The sequence below is a fragment of the Meleagris gallopavo genome, chromosome 4, assembly GCF_905368555.1.
Source record: "Meleagris gallopavo chromosome 4, MGAL_WU_HG_1.1, whole genome shotgun sequence".
Lineage (NCBI taxonomy): Eukaryota > Metazoa > Chordata > Aves > Galliformes > Phasianidae > Meleagris > Meleagris gallopavo.
This window is the reverse complement of record NC_139407.1, coordinates 50,103,352-50,131,348: the sequence shown is the minus strand read 5'-3', so window position 1 is coordinate 50,131,348 and position 27,997 is coordinate 50,103,352. Positions and strand designations below refer to the sequence as shown.

General features: G+C 34.6%; 1 protein-coding gene across 4 annotated transcripts in view; it reads right to left on the bottom strand.

The window, feature by feature from the left end:
* Positions 1-1,284: 1,284 nt before the first annotated feature.
* Positions 1,285-27,997, bottom strand: part of ARAP2 (ArfGAP with RhoGAP domain, ankyrin repeat and PH domain 2) — a 119,836-nt gene continuing 93,123 nt past the window's right edge. For 2 of the 4 annotated variants that reach the window (XM_010710307.4, XM_010710306.4), the window contains exons 27-33: positions 25,933-26,061; positions 20,430-20,569; positions 16,769-16,851; positions 15,363-15,398; positions 14,812-14,875; positions 9,140-9,271; positions 1,285-3,653 (exon numbers count right to left, since the gene is read on the bottom strand). In XM_010710307.4, coding sequence (XP_010708609.1) covers positions 3,300-3,653; positions 9,140-9,271; positions 14,812-14,875; positions 15,363-15,398; positions 16,769-16,851; positions 20,430-20,569; positions 25,933-26,061 — 938 coding nt within the window. In that variant the 3' untranslated portion in view covers positions 1,285-3,299. Of the gene's footprint in view, positions 3,654-8,448; positions 8,544-9,139; positions 9,272-14,811; positions 14,876-15,362; positions 15,399-16,768; positions 16,852-20,429; positions 20,570-25,932; positions 26,062-27,997 lie in introns of all 4 variants that reach the window. The other 2 variants (XM_019614911.3, XM_010710308.4) reach the window with 2 other exon arrangements.

Below are 27,997 nucleotides of genomic sequence, written 5' to 3'. Positions count from 1 at the left end.
ATGGTTCTGGAGAAGGAATACTGACCAAATCATATTTAAGCATTTTGATTCTCCTTATTTCATCTTTCTGCTGTAGACTTCATTTTATAAGTCAGTATATATTTTTTTCTAAGCAATTCAACTTGGAATACGTTTCATCCACCCATCTACCAAAGTAATCTGCTTCTCCCTCAGACACACACACTGTTCAGGTTTTCCAATGCAATTTACTGAAACCACAGATTTGCCTTAAGTAGACTAAATCCAATGTAATTTTTAGAGCATGCTGTGATCACAGTCATTACTTGATTTTTTTTTTAATTCAGTTTCCACTGGGACTCAAGCACAACCAAAGTTCTTCTAATTCAGATGTCAGCAACAGTTAAACTGATTCTTACACTAAAACAGCTTGCATAGGAAAATAGGATATAAAAATCAGAAGGGTGACATGACAATGCAGGCTCAGAAGGAAGCACCTCAGCCAGTGATGTGCGTAATCCTTACCTCCAGACTCCAGTTGACACCACCACCATCCACAACAGAACAGTGAAGTCTTTTTCCTCCCAATTCCTTAATCTGGAACTTGATAAGTGGGGCTGGTGGTAACTTGGCAGCACTGAGGAACACGAATTGTGCCAACCACTATATCAGGAGAAAGAAGAGTCCCAGAAGTGAGGTAAAACACCAGTAGCTTTTATTCTCTGAAGAACCTATATCTGCTGGGCAGCCAAAACAATACATGCACTAGTGGAAGAGACACCAGGGGTGCTGTTGTATGGAAGACAGAAGTACATGGAATCCCTGCAACACACTTCAGTCCCAGCAGGCCAGAGCTCTTGACAATAAAGAAAATAATAATAATAATAAAATAATAAAAAAAATATGGCCAAACCCTCACTTTAACTAAAGAAGGGGGATATACACAAAATTATCTTTAAATCTCAGCTAGTCAATTTGACCTCACACTAAAGGGATCTCTGCTGATGCACAAAACTAACTGAAAATGCTCTTTTGAACTGTAAACCCAAAATAGTATCTGGGAAAAACTTCTGTCTCAAAAAAAAAAATCCAAAAAAGTAAGTGATTTCCAAATAAAAGCACATCTTGCTTACCTATCAGCTTTTCACTTATAATGCCAAAGTAATGATGAACCTGAGAGTTCTGAGAATTTAATTCTAGACTTCCCACTGTTACAGAATGAACAAAGTCAGTACCTCATTTAACCTCATTTTGCAGATCAGACAGTAAACACTCACTAGGCTATTCAGTGGGTACAGAATTTTTTTTTTTTAAATAAATCCATCATTTATTTTAAAGAAACAGTATTTATTCAAATAATTAGCATTTATTCCCTGAAAATTACACTATCATTCCACAAGTCAGAAGAACAATAAAGCATCAGCAGCTATCAAGGCATTGCAAGAAAACATTTATTCTTGCAGGTCTTAAAGCAGTCTGAAATGCGTAGTGCAAGAATTATATGTCAGGTAATTGGTGCAAAACTTTTTTTTGCTTTTGAAATAATCCACTGCAAATTTGATATCTACTTTCCCAAAGGAACTTTCCTCAGGTTAGCACTGTCAACATTCAGTATGCCTCTGCAGATATGCACCTAACTCTATGCAAAGTATACATATATATTGGGAATGCATGTACATATACACATACAAAACAAGATATTTATAGTAGCTACTGAAACAACATTTCCACTGAGGATTCAACAGCTTTAAAGATAGTATAGCTGTAACTGAAAAGTAAACATTTAAATATATTTTAGTAAACGTCTTTTCTTCTTGATTTTTAGGTCCCTTTAACAGTAGCCCTACAGGTACTTTATTTGAGGTCTGCTTTTGAAGTAGAACAAATGTTTCTGTAGTCCTCAGATCCAATAAAAATAAACAAAACATTCTCTTCACAGACTTCTTCACTCCAGTGCACAAAATCCTTCTATTGCTCCATTTATTCCATTAGTGTAAGGCTTAAATGATGCATGAGGCTTTCAGCAGTGAGGTGAATGTCATTTTTAAGAAGCCAGTAGAAAGATAAACAATACAGAAACCATAACTCAATACTGAAAAAATATTTGCAAATTAAAATACAACTGTAAACAGTACATTCAGGTCCAGCCTCAGACAGAAAGCAAAGTAGCTTTCTCCCAGCAGCAGCAGGCCCTGATTCAGTTTGGCATTTAGGAATGTGCTTATTAACATTAAGCACAGGCTTTAGTCAATACAATTTAAGTTCTGGCTTATATGTTTTCTTAAGCCAGAGCTTCAATGATTAGAAGAGGCTCAATTACAAATTAAAAGTAGCAAAACAGTCAATAGTGCACTGGGAAAATTAAAATGTACAAACTCGTTTCAGATTTAACAACTGGTTAAATGTGGTAAGTGCAAAGTCTGAAAGACAAAACTTGCTTTCTCAGTGCTATGTGCCAGAAGAATAAATAAAAAACACTATATAACATTTGATTTTAATCTCACTTCTCTCTACTTACTAACAGATTTACCAGATACATTGAATAATTTGTCTAATTTCTTCAAACAAATTATTTTTCCAATTAAGTTCCTCAATGCAATCAAGAATAGAAGTAACTGATGTGAGAAATGTTATGGCACCTGTAATTACCAGAAAGAGGAGAGAGGATAAATTGATCCTATATGGGATAAAATGCAGTAACAGCATAAATCATTCTCAAAAATACCAGTCAGATGTACACAATATAGACACAGCTTAGAGATGCAAACTCATTGAACTAACGCATTGCCTTATCTGTTGCACCCCTCTCCATTTTAATTCATTTCATGTTGCTCTGTGGACGAATTTATGGAATAAGACTCATGGCATTCTTAAATAAAAAAAAGTTATATGCAAAAAAAAAAATCACACTTAAGCAGATGTTACTCATTTTTTATAGTGTTAAATAAAATATTGTAGGTTAACAGCATGAATTTCAGTGTATATCTTGTCTTCACTCTAAAATCTCCCACCACTACTTACAGGATGGTACAGAATATAAACAGAGCAAGAGCTTTTGATAGTGCTTACAATTCTTGCATCTAACAAAATATGTGACAACAACAAAAAAAAGCAGACAAAACCCAGGTGCCACTGTATCACATAGCAAAACCTCCAAATTTCAGAACTTTTGCAAAATCAGCTTTCTCAGTTCAGTCTTAAATTATACCATGGCATACTCACTTACAAAATCAACAGTAGTATATAAACAAGTTTTCTCTGCACTGTACAAACTATACATACTAAAAAACCCACATATTTTTGTCCAGAAAATATATGTTCTAAACTTCAGACTCAGGACATCAGCTGGATGTTTCATCTTGAAGTGTTCTGTTTTTCTGCAGCACTGTATTTAATTCCTGAATCACATTTGATGGCAGTTTGTTATCTAATTCCAGTGTATTTTTGTTTGTTTTGTTCTTGGATTTTTTCAGTGGCTTATGTGATCTTTGGCGCAGGTCAGCCGTTCCCACACCCATCTCCTCAACAGAGATAAAACTCTGACGTGTTTTGGCATGATTTTGCACTTTCTCCTCCTTGCGTTCTAAACACTGTGCCACAATAGATGCTTTTTCTTTCAAGTTTTTTCTTTCTTCCACAAGGTCGATTTCATTATGTTCATCAAGTTTTGGTTTCCTCAGTTTCAACTGTATATCCTGAGTGAACAAATAAAGATAAATAAGATCATTCACATTAATACTATGATCAATAATATTTATATTACAATTTTTGCTCTTTGATTTCACATAACATTTTAAAGAAGAATCAATTTTACTAAAGAGCTGAGATAGCATACTTAATAATTCTAAATTTCCATAATTTCTGCTATTATCATTTATAAGCATTTTTTGGTGAGCATATTTCCTCAACTAGTAATACTTCTAAAAATTACATTAACCTTCCAATAAAATGCCCATGACAATGAATTGAAGTCATTCATTTTCATGCATTTTTACATATGCACAGTTTGATTTTACACTCTACCACAGCAAATTAATTTTTTTTCAGCAGATCCATATACTCTTAATTTCTCAGAACTCTTACTGAAAATGTTGCAATTTTAATAACTTAATGCCTAAAGTAAGTGAATGCACAAAATATAGTTTTGCATAAACATTTACATATAGTTTTGCATAAGCATACAAACACACAAACATTTTCAGCAACTGTTCAGTAGTACTTGGCAAATTACTAAGACTGCTTTTTTTTAATTTTATTTTGACTAGCAATTTTAAGTAACATACTGGTGATTCAAAGAACAAACTGATGGCAATACAGCTGTTTTATATTGGTGGGTTGTATTCAGTTTTTAAGTTGCAAGAAATGAGAGGGAAATTACGTGCCATGGATAAATCTGCAAATATTGTGGGCATTTAAGAGCACACTTGTACAGGAAAAGTGCTCTGAACCTGATGTTTATACTTCAAAGCTTCAGATGAACTTTAGCTTTCTCGTACTGTCCACTTTGTGCACTCAATATGCTCTTGCAGAATGCCTGCTCCAATTTTGTCTGAAAGCAGTCCAGTTTCACAGGCTCCAGAATCACTGTACCATTCATTGAGTTGTAGACTAATAGAATCATAGTATAGGGTTGTAAAGGACCTTAAAGATGACCCAGTTTCAACTCCCCAGTATGGTTGCCACTCACTGTATCAGGCTGCCAAGGGCCCCATCTAATTTGGTCTTGAATGTCCCCAGGCATGGGGCATCCAAAACTTCTCTGGACAAACCATTGCAGCACCTCACTGCTCTCTGAGTAAAGAATTTCTTCCTAACATCTAACCTACATTTACCTTCTTTCAGTTTAAAGCCATTCTTCGAAGAAAAGTTTGAAGCAACTCAAAGCAAAATACAGTAAATGGGAACAACAACACAGCAGGATTTGCTCCTAAAGTGCACTCCTGATCCTAACTCAGATACTCATGTAGATGTATCTAATCTATCTCCCCTCTAGAACTGAATATTTTTTCATGGCTGCTTTAACAGAGAAGGTACCAAGATTCCATAAGACAGTTTGCTCACGCACAAAATGTGAACAACTCGAAAAAGATCCAGCCAAAGAACAACTGCTATACAACAAAGAAAAAAGTCCCTCTCAGCCTTGAGTATCTTTTAGTAGTCAAAGATGCCATACACGAAAGAAAATGAATTCCAAAACCTCATTTTCCTCCACAGCTGTAAGGCTTCTCCACAAACGGAACAATCTGCCTACATTATATTCCTCTACCATTTACTCTGTGTGTTTTAAAGGCATGTTTATTTCTTCCTGATGACAGAGTATGAGTGTTGATACAGAAAATTAGGTGAAGTGTAAGAAGGAAAATAATAAATATTAAATCTTAGGTTATAGAGATGCAAGCTATGCAACAAAGTCTATATCTGTGCATCGGAACTAGCATCTACTCAGTAATGAACAAAACAAATACTTGGATGATATAAAACAGTTTCTAAAAAAGAAAAAAGGTAAAAGGTAAAAGTGTGTGCTGTATTTCACTACATTTTTAGCGTTATGAAGAAAGTATTTTTTTAATTGCATTCCCAAAGAATGAAAATTACCCACTAATAACAAGACATTGGTGGCCTAGCCATGCAAAAAATATATACGTATATATATCCCAGAACAATGATGCACATGAGTTCATAGTGCTACAAGTTATCATAAGTGCATGCTATCAGGCACCTCTTTAATGACTGAAAATTTTACTAACATAAGTAACAACCTCTATCAATTACGAATCACCTGCTACCATCTAGGCCTGCAAGGAATATGTTTAATATGTTCATCAATTTTTCAGTGAAAAAAATTCCAGGCACCTGAGAAACTATCCCAGTGACTCACATATGCAAGGAGTTCTGTCCTGGGAAATATCTGAAAAAGTTATAATTTTCTATTTAAAGATTAAAATCAGTCAGTCATTCAATTTTAATTAATAAATTAATAACAAAATTAATATCTGATTGTATATATATTTGAAATGTAGAACATGTGAAATACCAGTTATGCACCACCTTTTAGAAAACATTAACACAATCCAAGCCACCTATTGTTATTCAATAAACTAAGATATGAAGTATAAATCAGGATCAACAATCTTCTGTTTAAAGATTTTTTACATCATAATATAATTTTGCTTCTTATGAGAAGAAGAATACTGACTATACTTCTGAAAGTATAATAAATTGCCTTGAGTACAGCAGAAACTGCTCCCCTCCTGCCGCCCCAGTAAAACACCCCAAGAAATAAACAAACAAAATAAACTTATTTCCCAAAATAGTTTTGTATAATGTAATTATGAACAGAACAAATACTGGTCAAAATTAACAGATGCCTACTTTTCTGAAACAGTCATGTATGTTGGCAGGTGTTAATTATTAATGCAGATTCGGTACTTGGATCTTTTAAAGTACCATATATACACTATATACAAGAACCCTAATTCCCAAATATTAGTGCTGTAGAATTATTAATAGAATTTTTCTGATTCTAATTGTCCTTAGGAGAATTTTTAGTTATAAAAGTGTTTTCAGATGTTTTGTAATGCATTTTTAGCAAACAGGAAAATTGTTAGCAAACAGGAAAATTACCTTCAATAAATATCAATTGATAAATATATTTTAAAAAATACATTCTCTATATAGTATTTGTAGCACCAGAATGTACATTTTAATCTTGTTGGTTTTAGATAATTCTTTTTTTTTTTTCCCCCATTGATCTTTAGAGTGCAAAATGATGACTCTTTTTTAACCATCTGGAGAACTTTCAGTCTCTTTTCCTGCCTATAAGACAAATTAGATCACATTTCTACCGTAAGTTTTCACACACTTCCATTTTTCATAAACCAGTGCCTTTCAGAAAATGCTTTATTTTGTCATAAGTCTCTAACACTTTAAAATAAGGTATTTTTGTTTATTGGAGAAGCACTACAAATTTGGGGGAATAATGAAGTTGTGGTCTACAAATAGACATGTATCAGCTCACAAATTACACTGCTGTGCTGTATTACCCTATAATTACTCATATGAAATAGTCATTTTCTACCAGTATTTTACTGTTCATTCTGATTTTGACATTCCATGTAAAAAAAGTGTTATATTTTTATTTTCCAATATGTAACTTGGTGTTACTCTTCTTCAAATATACAAATATTGCCTGTATAAAACTTGTCTAAATATATTCATAGACAGAGACTGAAATCTTGTATTTTCAAGATCAAATGGAAAGGTTTTCTGAGTTCCAGTATACAAAATATGGCAGTCCTTGTTAACAAAGCACACCAACAATCAAAAAAAAAGTCTGTTATTGTAAGGTACTGAGGATTTAAAATATTGAAGCTCAGAATCCAATAAAACTACAAATTCCAGCCTTGTAGAATCGAAGTTGTCTCAAAGATCAGATCACAAATCTGTAATGTACATAGGTTGCTCCGAAAGTAATGCCTCCTATTTATTTCCGTAGAAACTATAACAGATACTAAGAGTGCAATAATACTATTTGATAGATAAAATTCTCAGTTACAAAATACCATTTTAACATAGTAACCACGAGCACTTTCATCAACAATGAACAAGAGCCTGCATGCCATGTTCGTACAAATCTGCACCAGTGGAGCTGACCCACTGTCACTATCGCAACTGCTGAAATGCACCACCCACTACCTCACAGCATTCACATTCCTTTGTTCAGTTTTGTTCAGCAAGCACCGATGAATGTCAGTGGGTGCAATTTTTTTCCAACTCAATGACACACCTTTGCTTCATAAGCACTTCCATGTCAGACATCATTCTGTCACGTTGCCTCTCTGTCTCCATCTGTCACATGGCAACAAAATTTAACAGAATATTGGTGGGAAGGTTCAGTCTTTACTGTCATACCACAAACATCTGCTTCTGAAATTGTGGGCCCACATAATAAAATAGAAAGCATTACTTTCAGAGCAGCCAACATACACCCAGAATCAGAACACAAGAATTAGAAATATACCTAAGGTATATACCTGAGGAAGACAAGACTTGTATTTTCCTTTCATTTACAAATTGTTTAAAAATGCAAATATAAAAAGGAACCTAAAGAGTTTCAAAAAGCACTTTCCTGAGAAAAGCTAAAATGAAAGGACAGCTTAAGCAAAAGGGAAAAACGATAACTGCATTCACACTGTGTTATAATCCTTGTTAAGAAAGAACAGAAATGCATTTTTAAAAAAGCATAACAAAAGGAGACAAAAAAATAAAGGCGCTTGTTAATACAGCACCACTTTTATCTTTGCTTTTGGTTTGTTATGGAACTGAGTCAACTGCAATGATTTCTGCCTGAAACACCGTCTCTAAAGGACAATAACATAGTCCATATTATCTTTCAAAATCTTCTTAGACATGCAAGAAATAATACTGCGTACAGTCTAAGGTCCAAACTGTTTTCCCTCATGTCTTCTCTTCAGCTTTCAGATTATTTACCTCTATTTTCCCCAAGCAAATCAGTGACTCCACCACCACTGCATCTTTCCAGCTGAAAATAAGGCACAAAAGTCCTCCCAGAAGCCGCAGTATCTCTATGTGGATGCCAGAAATTCATCTTAAGCTCGTATGATAAGGTTGAGGCATATTATTAATGCATATATTGTAGAGACACTGAAGTCAGTCTCCATAAACAGCTGTAATTAAACTCTGACCTTGTTCTTTGAGACTAAAAAATATTACAACTTAAAAAAAATCTTGTAGTTAGTTTCAGTTGAGATTTCCCATTACATTCACTGAGCATATAACTAATCTCTAACAGATACTGCGTAGAGCAGAAAAGGTATGACAGAACACATATGCTCAAAAGTTTTCAAGGACATTATTGAAATAAAACTGTAATGTACAGTAGTCCTATTTATTTCCTGTGAGCAAACCCTGCTCAACAAATAAACAAATAAAATCCATTATTGATTTATTGAACAGTCAAATCGTTGACACAAGATTAAGTCACAATAGGATAGTTTTGTTTTTACATTAAATTGTCTTAAGTAATCTTTTAATGGTTATACAATGAAAAGGATTTTGACAGGAAGAGCACCTACATTTCCCATTTATCCAACTCTGAAGAGGTCATTATTACTAGACTATTGTCATTAGAACTTCCACACCAAGATTAAACCCTACTTACTTCTGTACTCCCTCTGATTTTACAAGTGTTCTTCTCCTGTTGAATGGGAATTAGTTGTAAACCTCCAATCTTTGGACTTTTAGTTATAGACTGTTTTCTTGCTTTTCCAGCAGGCGGCCATATACTGGCATGCTGAAGAACAAAAAAAATTCCTTATTTTTGGAGTGCAATTTCATAAAGATACATTATTCTTCTGTATGTATAATTGTCTTGGAAAAAGCTATCTACTACATGACACCACATTTTTCTCCTGGGAATGGGGAAACTCAGTATGGTGCTTAAAATTACATTAATAGTTCATAAGTGCTGCACAATACTGGGTGAACAGAATCAAAATGTCTCTATGCAATTTTCATGCATTTTGATCTTCTGTCCACACTGCATATCAATACAATTATCTACTAGTAATAGAAAACATCCTCATGCAAGACAAACCCATATATTTGCTCAAAAACTTTCAAATTCCACAAAAGCATGCTTTCAGAAGAGCTAATACAAGTTTCTGAAATAATACTATTCCAATTTGCAAACATTTAAAAATTTATATTAGTAACTCAGGAGAAAAATATTGCTTATTCTACAATAACAGCATGTGTTTATCCAGAAAGAAATAGTCTGACAGTCTAAATGCTCCAAAAAATATAATCTACACTTAAATAAATTTGGCTTTTGGTCTTTTCTTGCTCTATTGAAATAGGTCAGTTTTGGGGAGAATTCCAAAGTATGCAACTTTATTCAAGTGAAAAACATAGTTGGGAAAAGAGAGAAAGAAAAAATCTGGATTTTTTCCTGGATATTACCTGGATATTTCAAATTAAATTCAATTGAAAGACAAGCAATACAGCAGGCATGTCCAACCCAGGGCCCACATGTGGCCCAGCACAGCTTGCAGTGCAGCCCACCCATCACGGCAGCAGCTCTGCCCTGTCAAGCAAGCTGGCCAGGCCCAGGGTGTGCAACTGTCACTCAGCATGAAACAAACTTCAGTGCACTATGAAACCTATCTGGGCTGAAAACAAGACATGGGGCACAGTGCAATGCCAGCTGAAGTTATGGCAATTAAATGTATGTGTTTTGATTCACTGGCTAAACACTCCTGTGAGAAGTAAAAAAACATGTAGCTGTACTTTCCATTGTGATAAAGGAATTTGAGAATAGGTTTCAATATCACCTACAAAATTGTCACTTTTTTGGGTATATTTGCAACTCTATTTTCAGTCAACACATATTACCTGCAAATTTTCAAATGGAATGTAGAGCTGCAATCAGACATTCAACTAAAAAACAAGTGATCACATATCTCTATCGGATTTTATAAGCCCAGTGTTAGCAGAGAGAAATATCCCATGCTTTACAATCACATCTTATTCATATCATCATTCTTTGGTATTATGTACATAACTGTTTCCAAGGATGAAGCACAGAAAAAATAAAATTTCAACAAAAATCTCCAACTATTACCTTGAGAACTCACTAAGAATTGAAACCACTGAAATCAAACCAGCCTGATGCATTAGTTTCATAATATAAGGTCAAATATCCCACTAGTTTCATGGCTTTGTTGCTTTCCTTTTTTATGTTTTAATAAGAAATACTAAAAATTAAAATGTTTCGTTACTTCTATAAATTAGTAGTATTACATATTTTCTAAGGGTAGCTCCAAAAGTAATGCCTCCCATTTTATTTTATTTGGCCACAGCAATGGTGGATGTTGGTGATATGGCAGTAGATGTTGAACCTTCACACCAGTATTCCATTACATTTTGTTGCTGTGCAACAGACAGCAACAGAGGGACAGTCTGACAGAATGATGTCTGACATAGAAGTGCTTATGAAGTAAAAGTGTGTAACTGAATTCTTCCATTAGGAAAACATTTCACTCATTGACTTTCACTGACATTTGCTGAAACTTTATGGAGACCAAACAGTGGATGCGAGTACAGTGATGCGGTAGGTGGTGTGTTTTTAGAGTGACAACGGCAAGAGCGAGTTACCTCCACTGGTGCAGATTTGTACGAGTGCAGCATGCAGGCTCCTGACCATAGCAGACAAAAATGCATAGCTAATAATGGTTAGCTAGCATCTTGTAACTGAGAATTTGCTCTATCAAACAGTTATTGTACTATCGTTGTAGCTTCCATGGAAATAAATAGGAGGCACTACATTCAGAGCAATCTAACATATGCAGCCCAAGACAATTTATCTTCACTGCAGCCCAGGCAAGCCAAAAGGTTGGACTCCCATGCGATACAGCAACCAGAACTCAATATAGAGAAATATTTGCATATTGGAGTGCAAGAGTACACATGGTGTTGGCCTGGGTGATACAAAAGACTGTTCTGTTGTAAAAGCTTTCCCTTGTGAACATTAAGAACATTCATTTTTCTTCCATTAAGACATCAATAACGTTTTATTTGAAAGAAAAGATCAAAAACAATTTATTGTGGACCACAACAAGGGTAATGAAGTACTAAAACCAGTTGCCAGAGAGGTGGTGGATGCCCCATCTTTGGAGACAATCGTGCTCAGGCTGGATAGGGCTCTGAGCAACTTGATCTAGCTGCAAGTGTGCTTGTTCATTTCAGCGGAGTTGGAATACATGATTGTTAGAGGTCCCTTCCAACTCAAATGATTCTATATTTCTAAGACATAAAAAACAGAAATGATTCCAAAAGTGGCTAAGAGGCTTTAAGTGAGCATCTGAAGGAAATCGCCTCCATTACTTTTCAGCAAGCCTAAGGAATGTAAGGTCTTAAGGATATAGTTCCATTTCTCTTTTGTGCCTGTAACATTTCTTAAAGTAGAACTCTGGGAAAATGTAACAGAAATACTAGCAATGGATTAGGCTACATAATAAATTTATTTATTCATAATTTTGACCTATCCACCAACTGTACATTATAGTAACACAGTATAGCTCTCTCCAGTCAAACAAAAGCAATAGAATTGGAAGTAAACAATTGCATCCATTTTCATATCAATTGATTCTTTCCAATTGTATGTTATATATGTTGGTAGTCTTGTACAAAACTATTGTAGAATTAAAGAATGAAGTTTCAGGTCGTACTTTTCAGACTGACTTTGCATAGCACTACAAGCAACAAGTGATCTCCTCCAATCTCTTTCAGTATTTAACTATTTGAGTACAAAGTGAATAAACTCTGGAATAAATTGACTTTCTGTAGTAAAAGTACTCTTGTACTTATAGTGGTACCTAGAACTTGCTTATCTAAACAAAGGCAGTGAAACTGGGGAAGGGTCTGGAACACAAGTCTCACGAGGAGTGGCTGAGGGAACTGGGGTTGTTTAGTTAGAAGAGGAGGCTTGTGTGAAGACTTTATTGCTCTCTACAATTACTTGAAAGGAGGTTGTGGCGAGGTGGAGGCCAGTTTCTTCTCCCAGGTAACTAGTGATAGGATGAGAGTTAGTGGCTTTGAACTGTACAGTTCAGGCTGGATTTTAGGAAGAACATCTCAGAACGAGTTGTAAGGCATTGGAACAGGCTGCCCAAGGAGATAGTAGAGTCACTGTCCCTAGAGGTTTCCAAGAAAATGGTAGATGTGGCACTGAGGGACAAGGTTCAGCGGGCAAGGTGGTGATGTTTTGATGGTTGAAGTAGATGGTCTTAGTGTTCTTTTACAACCTTTACGATTTTATGATTCTAACTTTCCTGATTATACTGTTTATACTTCAGGAATTAAGAAATATTATTTTTTTTCTCTTCCTTTTCCTGATAGCAGTACAAAATTACCAACATTAAGTTTTGGTCTACTTGAGCACCTAGGAGCACATTAGGAGATTTCTCTCCCTCCTAATTGCACCAGATCAGTTAATGCAAATGTCTTAGAACTCCAAAACCTTCTTTACACTATTTCTCAAATTGTAAACCAAATTCAGCTACTCTACTGACATAAATGAAACATGCTACCTGAAGCCTTTCTAATATAAACTTTTCCAATTACTGTGATAATGTAAGGTAGAAGAATGTTGTCTTCTCTAAAGATGGAATCCACTTGACAATTTTAACCAGAAGTAACAACTTCAGCTGACATTTAAAGTTTTCTTGGTTAGAAAGGGGATAACGTGAAAAAAATGATCTAATGCTTTGTGATAAAAAAAAATCCATGTAAACAGTACTTTAAGCAGTACATTCTAATAAAACAATATAGCTTCACTTTAATTTTTCATATAATTTAAAGACTGTTAACTTTTATTTTTGTCCAGAACACTGGTTTAAAAAAAAAAAAAAAGAAAAAAGAAAAAAAATGAAGGTACTGCATTAGTATCATAAATTTTTTGGCCTCGGGAGAATGAAGCATTCAAAATAAAAGTATTATTAATAATAACAACAACATAAAACAGTATTAATTCATAATTTTTATAAAATGCATGTGAATTTGTTACTTTAGAAAGCATCTCTTAAACACTGATAAGCCTGTTGTTTTTTTATCTATATTGTCAGAGTAACATTCTGCGTACCACACTACCTGATCAGAATCATAACTGATTGCTTTCCTTGCGATTTCATGTCAGAAGGGTTTCAAGAGTTACAAAGCTTGTGTGAGTTATTTCGAAGTAGCCTATATCAATAACCGCTGAGCCTATTTGTTGTGACACTGCTCATGTTATGCCCATGAGATGTATGCCAGGGTTGGTGGCTGTTTCCATAGAAACTACAATAGCTACTTCAGTTAAGGGAGCTGGATAAGACAAAAATTTGTTTTACTTAGAAGGCATACATTATATTCCTGGCTCTACTACCTATGAAGGTCAGTGATATAGATACTGTTTCAGAAAGCGTTTACAAAATATGCATTGCAACAGCAGTTTCCAGCCCACTTAATGTAATATGTAAAGTTCACAGCTTATCATAAATCTATCACTGTTTATTCACTGTGATATCCCTCAAAGTTGCTCGAATATCATGGGTAAGACAAGAAAAAAATCAGTCCCAAGTACAAAAAAACTTCAAATATGCTCTAGTCTCACGTGAGATAGTATTCTTCCCATCTCTCACTTCTTAACATTTAAATACTAAATTCCATTGGCAAAGGTGCTTTACATGGCACTCAAAATTATAATCTCCTTGCACACAAGCTAGTAACAAGCAGATAACTTAATTTTAGACAACCCAGTTAAGTGCCAATGTTAACTAAGCTAACTTGGATAGCAGGAAAAATACACCTGTGTTGGCACAGCTCTCCAACAAGGCTAGTTCCCACCACTGTGTTTAAACAAGGTACCTTTTTTTCATGACTGCCTAGATGCAGCATCCACAGAAAGAGCGCTCAGGCTCTGTGGGACAAACATAACCTCTGTGTCATCAGCTAGAATTTCACACAAAAGAGGTTTGTTACTGCAAAGGAAATAAGTTGTCTTTCTTTAAGCAGCTTCCCTAGCACACAGGAGGAAAATAAGATCTCAGAATATACCGATGTTCTTCTCCCTAAGCCTCAAAGCTCTCAGCTTTCATATGAAAATGCAATTGTAAAGAGTAGTCTTCAAAGACTAAAACCACCTTTCTGTAGCATTAATGTACTGAGTACTCCAGACATCTTAATGGTATTGCAGGTTTATCTATAATGCATCTATTACTAATATACATGTCAGTTTAATGGCATTTTCATAACAGCAGTAAAATCAGCATTTCTTGCATTTCATCAGATTAGTACCTTTGCAGTAAAAATGCTGATCATCCAGTCTATCTGTGCTTCCTGTCCATCACAACATATATGCCTAGAACACAGAGTTAACAAGGAAAAAAATAAAAAAAAACATAATGCAACTACAGATGTTAAAGACTAAATTTCTAGACAATTTCAAATAGAGTTTACATACATTTATGAATGTTGCAAATATTCATTTTTTTAAGACTCCCATAAAAAGACAATGAATTATTATCTCAGATTATCACCTAACCCTATTTGAAGACATTCTGTCTGCTTAATTTAAAGCATGTGTATAGACTTCATGAATTTTTAATGGAAAATTTTTAAATTGTTTGCTGATTTATGGCCATAGAGAGGAGATGGACAACTAATCTCTTTAAGATTACTAAAATATATCAACTGCAATTGTTTAGTTAATTAGGAAAAATGTAACAAGTCGTCGACATTTAAGCAAAATGTTTACTAGTTTTAAAACACAGTTATTTTGAATTGGAACATTTCAAGAAACATTAAACATTGAAGTTAAAGTAATTATATGTTTCATGTTTACATACCACTGGTGCTTTTCAGAAATCACTACAATTCCCCAACTGAAAAAAAAAAATAAATAATAAAATTAGTTCCAGAAACTCAAGACAGGAGCATTTTCCTGAAGCTGTAGGCAATGAATTATGCAGCTTTTTTTTAATCTATTTATTTGTTTTCAGTAAGTTTCAATACATATTGCAAATCTACTGAGGGTTTGATATTTTATTTCACTCATTTACCCCAGCTGATTCACAGGTTATAAGCATTCTCTTCCAGACAAAGGTTCATAGCCAAGTCCTGGAGATCATGGCTAACTGCCTGCCTCATTTTGGCAGCTGTTCTTTCTGAAAACCATTGGAAGCAAAACAACTACTAAGATAGTGTCCAATAAAGAAATCACAATGAAGTCTCTGATGTGGAAAAAAAGAGCCTAGATACTCCTAGGGCTCTAGAACAGACTTTGTGAAGTCTGAGTTTAAACAGTTAGACTGAAAATAAGCCTCAAGGAAATAACCTACCTGCAAAGACTCATTTACGTAGCCTTGCCATTTTATTTTGGACTACTCAACTACTTATTCTGCATTAAACAGAAAGAAATTAAAAAAAAAAAAAAAAGGGAAACGCAAGAACACCCCCCATACTGTCCTGTTAAAAAAAGGAAAACAACAAAAAAACAAACATGAAAAACCCTACAAAACTCAACCCCACTAACTTTTTCTTCAAGATAACTACACTTTGAAATCTACAGACCTTTTTGGAGGGCATTTTGATATGCCAACTGTAAGGGAAAAGTTCAGACAAATCTGCTTAAAGGCTACAGTCTGCTTAGAATCCCCTTGGTATGGAATCTTATTGTCTCAGTGTCTCAAGGCTTTAAAGACAGAAGTACTAGAAACACCTGAAAAAAACAGGTGTCATTTTTCACTCCACTTTTCCAGAGACATAGTCACTGATATTTGTAAAGGGCACAGTAGTATTCATCTAGAAGGAGAAATATCAAAAATAACAGGGGTCCTGAAAAATGAAATCCTCTGCTGAACAACGGGGGTTGTCACTAAAGGCCACAACTAATTGCTTTTTTTCTTCTTTTCCCTTTTTCTTGATGCAAAGAATGTGTGTCCACCAATGAAATGCAGGGCACATACTCCAAAATTAAGTGAGCTGGCAGCAAACATATCCACAAGAGATAATACATTTAAGATTAAGAAAAGCCAATCAATAAAGTAATTTCCTAGTACAGAAGAGTTAACATGGAACACAAGAACAGAGATAACATCGGAACAAATAATATTACGGAGGGCAATTTAATACAGCATACTTCAATTGGCTTCTCAACTTTCTCCAGTTCTACAATGTTTTACGCTCCCTTTTCTCTAAGGCAATACAGTATCTTGTTACATGGTATTTAGCTTCTTTTCACTTTTATTCTTACTTTGTTGGTGGTTTCATTTTCTTTTTCACTCCAAGATAAAGCTTCAGAGAATTGACAGGCAACACTTTTTCAGGTTTGCTAGCCTGCAAATAAATTAAGATTTTAATTATTGTATCAGGAACATACAAAAGAAGAAAATGCCATACAACTTTCATGGACTGAATCACTCTTCTCTAATAGATCATTATGCTTTTTTCCTCACTTTCTTTCCCATTAAGGGAGGATGCCAGTCACTACTACTGGCAGAGGATTAATTAGCAAGAGCTTGAGCTCAACATGAAGTCATAAAACTATAACAATTGAAATAATAGAGACATGGTGGCAAGAGTCGCCAAAACGGAGGGCCGCACTGAATGGATGCAAACTCTTCGGGAGATACAGTCAGGGAAGGTGAAGGGAGGGCTGCCTTCTGTAATAACAGAGCTCTTCTAAGGAATGTCAAGTATCATGGTATTTACTCCAGATCACATAATCAAGATGAAAAAAAAAAAATAAAAAAATCAATCTTTAAACAACTGAAGGAAGTCACTGGACAATAGATTCCAACTTTTACAGTCTAAGGGAGGACAGGAATTTTCTCCCCCAGGTTGTCTCATAGAAGTAAAACACAGCAGGACACAGTAGTCCAGCAGATTTCTAGAGGGTGTCAGGAATGTTTCTTGATACTGATTTAGATGGGTCAACAATGGTTGATGCAAATCTGGATCTGCTAAACACAGATGGTAGTACTGATCATAACGACCACAAAATACTGGTACTTAAGATTCTGAAAAGAATAACATTGAAAAGTTAGCAGAGAACAAACCAAGAAGAGCAGATCTTGGCTTATTCAAGAAACTAAGAGTTCTGTCCATGGAAGGAGGCAGCTTTGAGGGATAAAGAAACTCAGGAAATGTATTTAAAGACAGCATTAGCCAAAATCAATGATTCATCTCAATACTCAGGAAAACAACTGTCAGGAGAGTAGGCCAGGTGGTTCTGGTGAAGCTCCAGTATAGAAAAAGGCAGCATACAGAAAGTGGAAGAAGGAAGAGGTTATGAAGCAAGAAATTTAGAAATGCTGCTTAGGAAATGGAGGTACAGTGGTTGGACAGCCAAGGCTGATTTGGAGTTAAGCCACGCTATTAAGAGCTGCAAAGTTGACCTGGGGAATTAGCTGTCTCCCAGCCTCATTGTACTCCCTGGGGAAATCCTGGAGCAAGCTCCTTAAAGTACGTTTCTGAGCACATGGAATTGACAGTGCTACTGAGAACAAACAGCACAACCAAGCAGATTGATTTCTACAATAAGATGACTGGATTTGTACAGGAGGGGAAGCAGTGGATATAAATTTACCTCAACTTTATCAATGCTTCTGACACTTGTCTCCCAAAATAATCTTCTATTCAAGTTGGGATATTAAGGTCTCAATAGATGCAACATCACTATCAGTAAAATGCCAGTTGCATGAAAACACTCAGAGGGTAATGGTTAACCAGACACACTATAACTGCAGGCTTGTGACAAAAGGAATACTGCAGTAGCCTGTTCTGTCCTTTATAACATCTACAGCAATCACATGGAGGAGTCAATCATAAAGCTTGCATTGCAACCTACATGACTAGTCAATACACTTGGGAACATGAGGAATTTGCAGAGGCTGAAGAAATGAGCCAACATGCCCTAGGAAATTCAACAAAGGTAAACATCAAATCCTGTATTTGAGAAGGAAGAACATCTATCAATGACACTAGAGAGTAGCCGGAGTTCTTCCCCCTCTCCTTAGCTCTTGTAGTCCTGCATCTGCTTTTGGATCCCCCAATGAAAGAAAAGAATCAAAATTCTTGAGTGACTTCAGCAGATGGCCACAAAATTATCTGGGGGCTGGAGCGCTTGATCTGTGATAAGAGCTTGACACAGGTTGGCTTGCTCAGCTGGAAGAATAGATGGCTTCGAAAACCCACAAGTAGGTCTGGGTAGGTTACACAGACAAGGCTCTTCACAGTGGTGTATTGTGGGAAAATGAAAGTTATTTGAAACTAGACCAAATGCAAAGAGAAACTTCTTTTGCATGAGGAGAGTCAGGTATAGGAACAGTGCTGTCCAAAGAGACGGTGCTATCTCTGTCCTTAGGAGATTTCAAAACTCAACTGGATCAGTCCCTGAGCAACCTGTTCTGACCTCATTTCCAGCCCTGACATGAAAATAGCAAGTCGAACCATGGATCTCTTGAGGTTCCTTTGAAATCAAATTAACATAAGTATCATAGAAACTTCACTTTTTCAATAATTGCTCAACAGAAGAAACACTTAACAAAACACATCTCTACCTGAATATATAATCTTAATTTCTTTTTAATGAGAATTCATAAATTACTTAGTAGATGCAATCTTATTAAATACCATTTTTCCATCTGCAGTGTCATCTCTTTCTACTATTCATTTCTGACTACAACATAGAATTAAACTAAGACTACTAGTGGTGGATGAAAATTTCTCTCTCAAAAAAAAGAAATATACTCAAATTATTTTTCAGTGTAGTATCTCTTTTTTTTTTCTTTTAAAATATAAAGCTATTTAAAAGTAACGCCAGCAAAGTTTCCACCTCAATTTAGGAATTTAATGCTTTATGGATCAGAATGGTTCAGAAAAGACGATCATAAAGTAGTACAATAACTGTACTGTACCATAAACTTTTTCCAAGTTACTAATTAAGTTTCAATAGGCTTATTAGTATACTCTTATGTATACCAATTCGAGTGTTAGCAACAAATTACAATACACTATTCTTGACATTTTGAGATCATTTTAACTAGAATAATATCCACAGTCTTACAAGACTACACTTTTTTTTTTAATTTTTTTTTTAATTTTCCACTAGATTAACAATGAATGTGTAAGCTTACAAAAAACTCTTATTTTACTGTATGAAGGTGAGCAAAGCACAAGTTTCCCAGTTGGGCAAAAATAGCAATCAAAAATAAATGCTCTTTAAACTTAAAAAACCTTTTCTTAAACCATGTGAAAACATAGTTCAAATTGTATGTTATTTAGTTTCTATAAAGAAAAATCCCTTTAAATACATAAAACTGAACCCATTTTGCTATTAAGCAAATAAGAAAGATTCTGTAAGTAAGATTCAGTCTTACTATCAAGACTAGTTTTTGCAGGCCTGAGAACAGATCAGTAGAAAAAGTTCATGCTTTTCAGTAACTAAGAGGAAAGTCAATGTTATCTGGAAAAAGGGGAAGCTTTTGTCAGCTTAATGAGTGATGTTGCTTCCTATAATTAATTTCGTCACTCATGACAGCTGTAGGTAAAAGAGCACTGTTGCTTCTGATTTCTAAAAGCTTTCTGTGAGACACTGGGAAAAAACCAGCATGCAGTTTCAACTTCATATTACTTCTAACACCACTATCTACAGAAGGTTTTCATTTTACTCGTCGCACAAGGGAATGTAAGCACTCGAAAACATTTTTACAGCTAGTAATATAGCATAATCAAAATAGCTAAATCAACAATTGCTGCTCTTTTTACTAAAGCCTCTGAAATAAGAACCTTAAATTCTTGTACTTCATTAAAAGCTGCCATTCAGTATCAGAAACATTCATCTATTTGTCTGTCTTCTCATTTCTACGTGAAAAAGAAAGTTTATGATTAAACTAGTCAAGAATTAACTGTACCTTCATATCCTTGTAAAGAAGCAAATTTCCTTCCCGTAATACAAAATAACGCTCTTGAAACTTGTTTCCAGACAGCAGTTTTGAAGGTTCTTCTTTGTACTTTAGATAGCCAGCTTTCACACTACCTTTCACATTTCTCTCTATCAAGAAAGTAAAAAGCTCTTTGTTAGAATCTGTTACAACGTTGGAAACAACTACTTTGTTTTTAAGTGCTTTCAGTATTAATGTTTATCAAAAGACAAAAATTACACTTTGATTTTAGTAATAATGGCACTCAAATATTAATAACAATGATTTTAATTACTGGTAGGAAATGTATTCTAATGTTTACTCCTAAGATAACACAGAAAGAATTAAATTAAAAGAATCTTCTCAGAAAAGAATGTGCAGTTACGTATACAAAATACACAAAGAAACATGTATTTAGTATATGTATATATTAAAATAAAGCCTGTAGTCTGCTTCATAAATAAACTTTGTAAAAATAAAAAGCTTTTATTAAAGTAAGAACTACTGAAGTTCATTACTAATACATATAAACTATTCCAATACCACTTCAAGGTGCCTCTCTTTTTCCATTTCTTTCCTATATGTATGTATGCACTCATACATGCTGGAAACATACTGTCAGCATGAAGAAAGAGCAGCCAGCAGGGGATAAACTCTTCTCCTCCATTCTAGACAACATTTCATCTTTAAGAGGGAGCTATACTAACACAGTAACAAATTACTTTCACCCAAAACATTACAATCCTACTACTTATTTTGGCCATCAATACTCATTTTCTTTTTCTATGTGAACATCATTCATTCATTTATTTTGGAATTATTGAATAAATTTGCTTAGAAATCTCATGATACCACCAGTTTTTACAGCATACTCCTTTCAAGTTAGTAAACAAAACTGTGATGCAAAAAGAGTACGTAGTATATGGAGAACAGCATCCTAATTCAATTAGCTGGTTCCACTTAGGACTTGATAAACAGATATGAAAAATATCCACTATTATGAAATAGTACACACTATAATCTCAGAAATAAGAATAAAATGTATTAAATAAATCAATCATAAAAATAGCAAAATGCATTTTCATTTGGTCAGGTAGAAGAATACAGAGATGACTTTTCTGTAGGTTAAACCTATTACCACAGATATTTTTTCCAATGTGAAGAACAGCATTACACAGCAAACGACACAAACAACAATGCTTAAGAAGCCATTCTGGTTGTAGTGTACAATTATCTATTTCTCCCATCTTCATCCATTCCCTTAAGTGGGCTGTCAATATTTTCAAGTAAAACATGACATGCACAAAGGATGTAAGAAAGGTGATAAGGCAGAATTCAGAAATTACATGAAATATCACTAATGATCATAAAAAGTAAAGTCCAAGACAAATGCATCTCATACTGTTTTTAATTATTATATTTAAATATTTATATTCTTTGTCCTTCCTTTGAAGAACATGTAGATAATTTTTCCACACAATTATTTAGGAAGGACCCCAACATTCTAATAGTGAGATATGTACTAAATACAGTTTTACATGCACGCATGTGTATGCACAAAAAGTAAATAGGCAACATCCAGATTCAGACATCTTATTACATAAATACACTTTAAAGTGCATATAAAAAATAACAGATTACAAAACTCAGATTCTGTTGCCATTCCTACAGCATAATGAGACTTTGGAACTAACCAGAAAAGCTGTATCTCAACCCCATCTTTCCCACTGGCTGAAAAAGATTCTGAATAAAATTATTCCTCTTACTAACTCTATTCACAAAAAAGACAATTAAAAACTATGAATCTATTTCCCTCTTGTTTTATATCTTACCACAAACTAGAGTTTAGAAAGACTTTAAAAAATACAGTAGAAATTTTAAAAGGTATTAAACTTCTTTGATTTTTATAAATTACATTCTAATCAGCATGTTTGCCTTTAAAAGAAAATCTCAACATAAAATTTCCCACTATTTTCTTTAGCTTACAACAGAATCTAATGCAAAAAATTAAAATCCTGATTTCCTCAGCTCTCTGTGTAAACATACAATAAAAAAAACACAAACATGAGCATATTTCCTCTCTGCCACTACGAGTATTTGTTTCACGTTCAGAGTGGAATATGAGTCCTTATCCACAACAATACAGGCTTTTTTTTTTTTTTTTTTTTTTTTTTAAATATACCAAGTGAGAGAAGCAGAATACTCTTACCAGTTAGAATATTTTATATTTCCACACATAGCTCTCAAAATAATCAACAAGACCCCCACTTCCTAAACTTTTTGGCATTCCCACCTTAGCAAATCCAGGAACACTCAGTCTTGCAAAGATCTTTAAAAAGCCTGAAAGACGAAAAAAATATTCCTCCGATTTATGATTTTCTGTATTCCTTAGAAGTATTCCACACACAAATCTAAAATGATCAGTCCACATCCTATCTATTTTTCAGATATAAATTTTGTAAAGAACGTGAAACTTTCCAGAATTTTGTAGCTACTAAGAACTGGAGGCACTTAATCCATTCAAGGTTTATTCACATTCAGTATAGAAGTGTTTCAAACAATCTCCCTGAATAATAGCCCCTGGTTCGCAGGTATCAACACTTCCCACTCAAATTATACAACTCTTTACCAGGAAAAAATCAAGTACTTTTATACACACTTTATAGTGAATCTATTCCCTCACATTTTTCTAACAAATACATCTTTAATATGGGAAAAATTCAGGTAAGGAGAAGATAAAGGGTCTCAAAATAGAACTACACATGAGAGCATCTCTCATAACAAAATGCAATGCACACCCTGCCCTGCAGAACAGCACTTCAAAGACAGTGCTTCTGCAACAGGCATCAAAAGCTACAGAATAAATTGCCAGGAGAGAACTAAAGATTTGGAGGAAAGTATAAAATTCACAACATATATTCTGAAACATATCAGTAAGAATAAACCATTTCTTTTCCATGAAAGGAAAAATTGATCTCTAAACAAGAAAAAATATCAATCTATACCTCACTACAACGTTTGATATTGCAGAACATGAGAAATCAGCTTAAGATTGAGAAAATGAGTGAAAGAGTTACGAAAAAGGACAAAGTATACTACATATAGGGAACATAGTAAAAGTTTCACTGACAGGAAAGGCCCTGATAAGTTGCCAGAATGAAATGAGGTTAAAAGAGTTTCTTCTACAGGCTCACTATTGAACTAAAATTACTTCAAATATCATTAATGACTCTAGAAGAAGAGAAATGCTGATGATACTGAACTCTGAAATAACATTAACAGAAAAAAAAAAAAAAAAGGTCAGAAGTATCATAATTTAGAAAGATTCTAATACAAATCACAGAAGAAAGTAAAATTCACCAAATTCAATTATAAATATGATCACAGCCCTATGAATTTTAATGAAGAGGAAGAAAACTATCAACTCAGTAGTCCATTTATACGAGCTGAATCCACTGCTAAAAACCACACTATGAATAATAGCAGTTGAACATCTGGACTCAGTCCAACTGCTCAGTTAGTGATGAGAAAATATCTACATAAAGAGGGTAAAAGAGTGACAAAATCATCCTCCCTGCTGGCCTGTAGATTTCTTGTGTATTTTGGGTTGGAGATCTCCAGCATAACCACAAATGCTGCCTCCCTCTGGAAACTGAAGTTGTTTCCCAGGTGGCTTAATCCTTTTCTCATTTTAACAGTATCTAGTGATGGAAATTCAGTGCTGATCTAAAGACATCTTTTTGCCTTGAAATAGATGCTTATATGTTTTCAGCATGTACAGGTACAAGACTAGAAATAGAAACAATAAACATGTAAATTTCTGCAACTACAAAACGAGGACAATTGATTCAGATCTTCTAGGCAATTTTGCCTACACAATACATGCATTGTCTTGCTGAAGCTAGTGAATTTGTGCATTAGCTGCTCATTATTGTAAATATTTCACAGCAAATTTAGGAACTAGCCTCAGAACCTCTACAAGATGTAATGATTATAGAACTATTTGTATTTTAAACATTTTTATTTTCTCATAGCAAGAAGCATTTAAAAAAAATTAAAGCTATAGAAATTAAAATCTGTTCACCACATAAAAGATCCCTAGAAAAGCGATTCCATATTCAAGAAAACATGTTTGTTGTATATGAGGTTACTCTGAGATCAATACTGGAAGTTTGCAATATGGCAGAAATTTAATAAATAAGGTTTTAATTATTTTAACACGAGAAAAAGGAACCAATAAATGTAAACACTCAGTCATCAAAAGCCAGTGTGTCTGGACTAAGGTCAAACTGAAAAGAATTGATTCAAACTCAATTACTGTGATGGACTGGAGGAACAAATGGGTATAGAAAGCAGGAGGAAAAGAAGGTGGGCAAATGTCAGCTCTCCCCTTTAGATAGTACTACATTTTGTAAATTGAACTTCAGACACTAGCCTCATCCTTATGTGTTTCTCAGAACAGTGAGAAACATATTCCTTACAACCCATTCCCTTTTTCTGATTATTCCTCAACACATAGTGAGGTGATGGGAGTTCATATATCAAGCTTTTAATGAAGTAGGCTATTTCACTCTATTCACTATCAGCTGCAACACATTTAGAGATAGTGAAACTCCAATATAAAAGCTATGAATAACATACTTGTTAAGGTTTGTTCATATCTGTGGAAAAGAGAATGATGAGAGAAGGCTATTACTTTCAGAAGAATAAGCATAACAGCATAACTTTTACTTCTTGAAGACATAACAGACATACTGATGGAAAAATTAATATTTCTTTTTATGGGGAAACATTGCATGCTTTACTGACAGCATACAGATTTCAACTGCTTGAAAACAGAACAGTCATTTTTGTGCATGTTGAACTTCTGAACTGTTTCCCTCAAATTAAATGCCGTACATTTTTACATGGGAGATCTAACTCCAGGTAAGACGCAAAAAAAAAAAAAAAAAAAAAAAAGTATGACTGGAGTAGCTTATAAAGTAGAAAAATGGGATTTACATTTGAGCTGTGTTTCCTTTCAAGTGCCAGGTCTAGTTCTTCATCCTTTCAAACAGCCACACGCTGTACAAAAATCACTTAGTTGCTTATGTCACTCAAATTAGCTTGGAGGCATCAGATTACATAATAGAAACAATTATGTTTAATATATAACACACCACTAATACACATGCATGTATCTAGTCCACCCACAGAGAGAAAGTTCAGTATTTACATGGAAGGACTGTGAACATGTTCACAAATTGTAAACAGAAATCATACATTCAGCTCACATGTGTGCTCACATGGCATACATCATTTGCAGAAATAAGGTATGGTTTTGGTTCTGTGTTTTAAAAGGAAGTCAGTACAATTCTTAGTGAAGCACACGCTTTTATAAAATACTGGTGACTCAGATGTTCTGGGGCATTTTGCTCCAATGAAACAATTATAAAAGAATTGTCATTTCCTATAGGGACACAAAGATATTCAATAAAAAAAAAAAAAAGCATACCATTGTAGAGTTTGATCATGTCTGCTGTTAAAAATCTCTTTATTATCAGATATGCAGCGCCGGGCTCTGGTAGTGAACTCCAGTGAAGAACCTGTTCTAGAACATTCTCTGTGTAATGCAGTGGACGTTCTGAAAAGTTTCCAGAAAAAAAAAAAGTTTAAATAAGAAAACTGTAGGCCCTTAGAATTTACAAATTCACAGTTTGCCTCATTCAGGTTAAGCGACAGGAGAAAATCTGCTTTCAACATAAGACAATTAAGCACTTCACTGACTTTCTGGAGCAAGACCTTTGCTGGCAGGATCTGCATAGGTAATGAATACTAAGTTGAACAAGCAGAAGTCAGACGTTCAGCAATTCTTTTGTATTTAGTTGTTAGTCTTTCCTTCAGTAAAGATGCTAAAATGCTGCTTTCAAACAAATGCAAAGGTTAGATACTATTAGATATACTATATTGTATATAAACAAACAATAAGACAGTATCGAGAGCCATAACTATACTGGGCTTTGTTGGTCTGGGCTTTATACAGAAATGAATTGTCATAGTTCCCAGTGTTCTGCAATTGAAAAAAAAGCCAGAATATTCAGAGCATAGTGGAAAAAATAAGTTAAAAGACCCGCATAGACTACACGGTGTGTTAACAATCAAAGCAGATTGAGACAAACACTTGATTTTGCTTTATTCCTTTAATTGGAGGGGAAGAACAAGAGATCTTACTGAGTTTTTTGAGACACTTGAATTGCTGAGACATACATTTGTTGTAAGATCCACCCAAAAAGAGTAACTTTGAGACCCTTTCATAGAAACACCAGTGACACAAAAGCCCAACCAGTACTCTACACAAAACACTCATTCATGAACACTGCAAACACTTTGCAAATAGCCCCTAAATTTGCATTACCAGATCAAGCAGAAATGTGAACATGGTAAACACATTGCAGCCTCATGTATCACTCTACACACACTGATGCAGATCTAGGGAGGCTGCATGGCAGAACCTCCCTCTGTACAGTACCACTGTAACTGTTTCTCCATGCACACGCCCAAGCTTACATGCAGTAAGCACAGAATATAATCTAGGGGAAAGCACAAAGACTTGACAATGGCTTTGCAAGTCACAACTTAGAGCAGTGGATGCAAGAGTCCTTTTCTCCCCTAAGGCAGATTTTTCCAAAAGTTCTAAGCTCCTACCTTCTCACATCTAATATGGTCAAGCCCTGAGAAGACCTGAATGCAATTCCTGGAAAAGAACTCCTGTGTGACATTATTGTGTAGAGTCAAGCAGTCTAGCCCTGTATCTCTTGGTAGTCAAGGGGAAAAGTATGGTGCCATGATCTAATTTATCACTTCTGATAGGATGGATGAGTATGAAATGTCACCAGCTGCTTTGGGGCTGTCCAGCACCACATTCTAACAAAACATTTACCCAAACACCGGAGCTCTAGAATGCATCAGCCACATACAAGGCAATTTCAAATGACTTCACTATATTTGTTATATCACTTATAGCAAGATTTTATTATGCAGACTTGAAAACAAAACAGCCTAACAAAAACACTTTCTCAACAATCATTTTATAACTCTATTTCTTCTGGCCCTTTTGTTTTAAATGGTCCAACTTTTTAATTTCATTTCAACTTTGGGAAACTGTTGACTTTTTGATGTGCTGAAGTCAAAACAACTTGTTGCCTTTGTACAAGTGAGGAAAAATCCATTTTAAGGAGAGTAACTTTGCAAATCAAAGGCAGCAGGAAACACTGGCAAATCACGACAACTTCCTAGAACACCAGCATTCCCAGAGTAAACACCTACTGTTTTATTTATAGTTACATTTAAGACCATCTGTCATCATGGATTACAGAGTACATAAATCATCATGCTGAAATGCATTAGCTACTTTACTGGCAACCCAGCTCATTTACAAGCTATCCATCAAGTACAAATTACTAAAAGAAATATACACCCTATTTTATAAAAGCATATGGTATGGAACTTTCTGCATTAGATTAGATAAAATTATCAATTATTTCACGTTTTCTATATGCAAATAATTTAGTTGATTTTTA